The sequence below is a fragment of the Tupaia chinensis genome, unplaced genomic scaffold (assembly GCF_000334495.1).
Source record: "Tupaia chinensis unplaced genomic scaffold, TupChi_1.0 Scaffold138644_1, whole genome shotgun sequence".
NCBI lineage: Eukaryota > Metazoa > Chordata > Mammalia > Scandentia > Tupaiidae > Tupaia > Tupaia belangeri.
In genome coordinates this window covers 636412-639933 of record NW_006198536.1, presented here as the reverse complement: position 1 = coordinate 639933, position 3522 = coordinate 636412, and the positions used below count along the sequence as shown (strand labels likewise).

Sequence of the window (3522 nt, the reverse complement as noted above, 5' to 3'; positions counted from 1 at the left end):
GGAGACCACTAGGTATTGTGGTGGTTAAGGTGCTGGATTCCCACGTGGGTGGCCCCAATTAGATTCCTTTGACCATGGCTTGAACAATCACACCAGAGCATGTACATGCATGCTTAGAATCCTAAGGGGAAGATGGAAGGGAAGGGGTTGTAGCGTGGCCATCCCCCTTGGGGAGTGATTTTTCATTTTCCTTCTCTCTGTCTCTCTCTCTGGCAAATGCATGTACCCTATAGGGAAAAAAAAAGAGAGGGGGCAAGAAAAAGAAAAAGGATATGCTAGTGATTTGACAATAATATTTAGGTATATTCTAGGGGTTCTTTGAATTCCACTGAGTAGCTCAATATTATGTCTGACTTTCTCACAGCTTTCCGTAGATTTTCTCTCAATTCTAAAGATATTATTTTATGCCTATCAGTGTGTTTATCTTCCGAACATAAATATTTACATTTATGAACATATAGTAGCCAGAATTTTCTCCCATATTCATATGGGCTTCCAAGTGTGCTAACAGTAATTTACAGTTATTGTAATTAGGCCATTACCTGGAAAAGGTAAGCTTATAATATTCTTCAGGTTACTAATTTTATGATCTACCCCAAAAGTAAACATCCTTTTAAAATACAATGGATTAGTGGAAAGGCGGTGTACCACCATTATTTATAGTCAACACAAGCTGGAATGCTTCTATTTTGTTCTAAAAGTGGTGATGTGTCTTCTTCCTGCGAGGTATGATTCTAATCATGTGTACAATCACACTTCTCATTTTTAGGTTTTCGTGTCATCATGAAAATTTGATGTTTAAGTGTTAAATGTCAACAACCTGCTAAGGTAGTTCTTCCATTTAGGCAAATTCAAGCAATCTATTGAAAACTTTTTGCTCCAAATTATAGCTGAGTCAGAAAGTTTAAATTATTATGTTATTCTTCAAAATAAGAAACTTTTCCTTAATAGATGTGTTCGAGGTAGAGGGAGTTATCTCAAATGCACTAAAACTGTAATGTTAAAACTTACCATTTATAGAGGGGCCGGCAGGTGGTGTGTTGGTTAAGGGCGCTGGACTCCCAGATGGCCGACTGTAGTTCGAGTCTGGACCCCGTGGCTTGCTTTCTCACTTCCTCTCTCTTTCTCTGACCCTCTCTGGTCAAATTAAAATGAATAAAGTTAAATAAAATAATTATTTTTAGTTTATAGAAACTTCAAATTCCTTTAAAAACATGTTGAAAAATTGGAATACACCGACAGCTACAGAAAATAACCCTAAATATTCTCAAACAGTTTGGTTTGAAAATTTTTAGGAAAATAAAAAGCTCACTAAAGTTTCTACTAAAACTGAACACTGTGCTTTTAGTGGGGTCCATTTCCATCCCTACTCTGAAGAACAGTAGGTGGAGCTATTTAAGGTATAAAACCCAAGTATCTTCCTGGAGTTCAAATTTGTGCAGTAATTGGTTAGGACTCTGAGCGCCGCTGTTCACCAATCAGGGAGAGAAAACAGAGCTCCAGCTCGCCCGCCTTGCACGCGTCTAAAACACAAAGCGCAGATAGAACCGAACCATCTCTAGGACTGTGAGGAAAGGACCGTGGAGTTCTGCACCCCACCACCACCTCTGTCCGATTCCAGAGGCTGAAGAGCTGATCTTGACTTCAGTGGTCAAGGGAAAAATTAGAAATAATCCTGGAGGAAAATGACAATGATTCCTGAGCGACTGCACCGCGACTGCAAAGGGCTGGTCCTGTTGGGAGTCCTTCTGGGGATCCAGTGGGAAACTGGTTGTACCCAGATCCGCTATTCAATTCCTGAGGAGCTGGAGAAAGGCTCAAAGGTGGGCAACATCTCCAAGGACCTGGAGCTGGAGCCCCGGGAGCTGGCGGAGCGCGGAGTTCGCATCGTCTCCAGAGGTAAGACTCAACTTTTCGCTCTGGACCCGAGAAGCGGCAGCTTGGTCACCGCGGCCAGGATAGACAGGGAGGAGCTCTGTATTGGTGCTCTCAAGTGTCATTTAAATCTGGAGATTCTGATGGAGGATAAAGTGAAAATATACGGGGTGGAAGTAGAAGTGAGGGACATTAATGATAACGCTCCCTACTTCCGTGAAAGTGAACTAGAAATCAAAATGAGCGAAAACGCGGCCACGGGGATGCGGTTCCCCCTTCCTCATGCTTGGGATCTGGATATCGGCAAGAACTCTCTCCAGAGCTACGAGCTCAGCCCGAACACTCACTTCTCCCTGGACGTGCAAAATGGAGCAGATGGCAATAAGTACCCGGAGCTGGTGCTGGAGCGCGCCCTGGACCGCGAAGAAAAGGCAGCTCACCACCTGGTCCTCACCGCCTCGGACGCGGGCGACCCAGTCCGCACCGGCACCGCGCGCATCCGCGTGATGGTTGTGGATGTAAACGACAATGCGCCAGCGTTTGCGCGGCCCGAGTACCGCGTGAGCGTCCCGGAGAATGTGGCCGTGGGCACGCAGCTGCTTCTGGTGAACGCCACCGACCCCGACGAGGGCGCCAACGCGGAAGTGATGTATTCCTTCCGGTACGTGGATGACAAGGCGGCCCAACTTTTCAAGCTAGATAGTAGTTTAGGGACAATATCGACGATAGGGGAATTGAACCATGAGGAATCGGGATTCTACGAGATGGAAGTGCAAGCAATGGATAACGCAGGATATTCCGCACGAGCGAAAGTCCTGGTCACAGTTCTGGACGTGAATGACAACGCCCCTGAGGTAGTTGTCACCTCTCTCACCAATTCGGTTCCAGAAAACTCGCCCAGTGGGACTTTAATTGCCCTTTTAAATGTTAATGACCAAGACTCTGGGGAAAACGGACAGGTGGTCTGTTCCATCCAAGGGAATCTGCCCTTTAAATTAGAAAAATCTTATGGAAATTACTATAGTCTAGTCACAGACACGGTCTTAGATCGAGAACAGGTTCCTAGCTACAATATCACGGTGACAGCCACTGACCGGGGAGATCCGCCCCTGTCCACGGAAACTCACATCTCGCTGAACGTGGCCGACACCAACGACAACCCACCCATCTTTCCTCAGGCCTCCTACTCCACCTTCATCCCGGAGAACAACCCCAGAGGAGCCTCCCTCTTCTCTGTGACCGCCCACGACCCCGACTGTGAAGGAAATGCCCAGGTCACTTATTCCCTGGCCGAGGACACCCTCCATGGGGCGCCCGTGTCGTCCTATGTCTCCATCAACTCGGACACTGGTGTCCTGTACTCACTGCAGTCCTTCGACTACGAGCAGTTCCGAGACCTGCAGCTGCAAGTGGTCGCACGTGACAGCGGGGACCCTCCACTCAGCAGCAACGTGTCGCTGAGCCTGTTCGTGCTGGACCAGAACGATAACGCCCCCGAGGTCTTGTACCCCGCCCTCCCCACAGATGGCTCCACCGGCGTGGAGCTGGCACCCCGCTCCGCAGAGCCCGGCTACTTGGTGACCAAGGTGGTGGCAGTGGACAGAGACTCAGGCCAGAACGCCTGGCTGTCCTACCGCCTGCTCAACG

The 3522-nt window shown here is 48.0% G+C and overlaps 1 protein-coding gene across 1 annotated transcript in view; it reads left to right on the top strand.

Moving 5' to 3' along the window:
- Positions 1–1337: 1337 nt before the first annotated feature.
- The window catches only part of LOC102473643 (protocadherin gamma-A12), a 105772-nt gene continuing 103587 nt past the window's right edge, over positions 1338–3522 (top strand). The window contains 1 exon segment of the mRNA XM_014592824.2: positions 1338–3498. Within this exon segment, the coding sequence (XP_014448310.1) occupies positions 1686–3498 (1813 nt within the window). The 5' untranslated portion in view covers positions 1338–1685.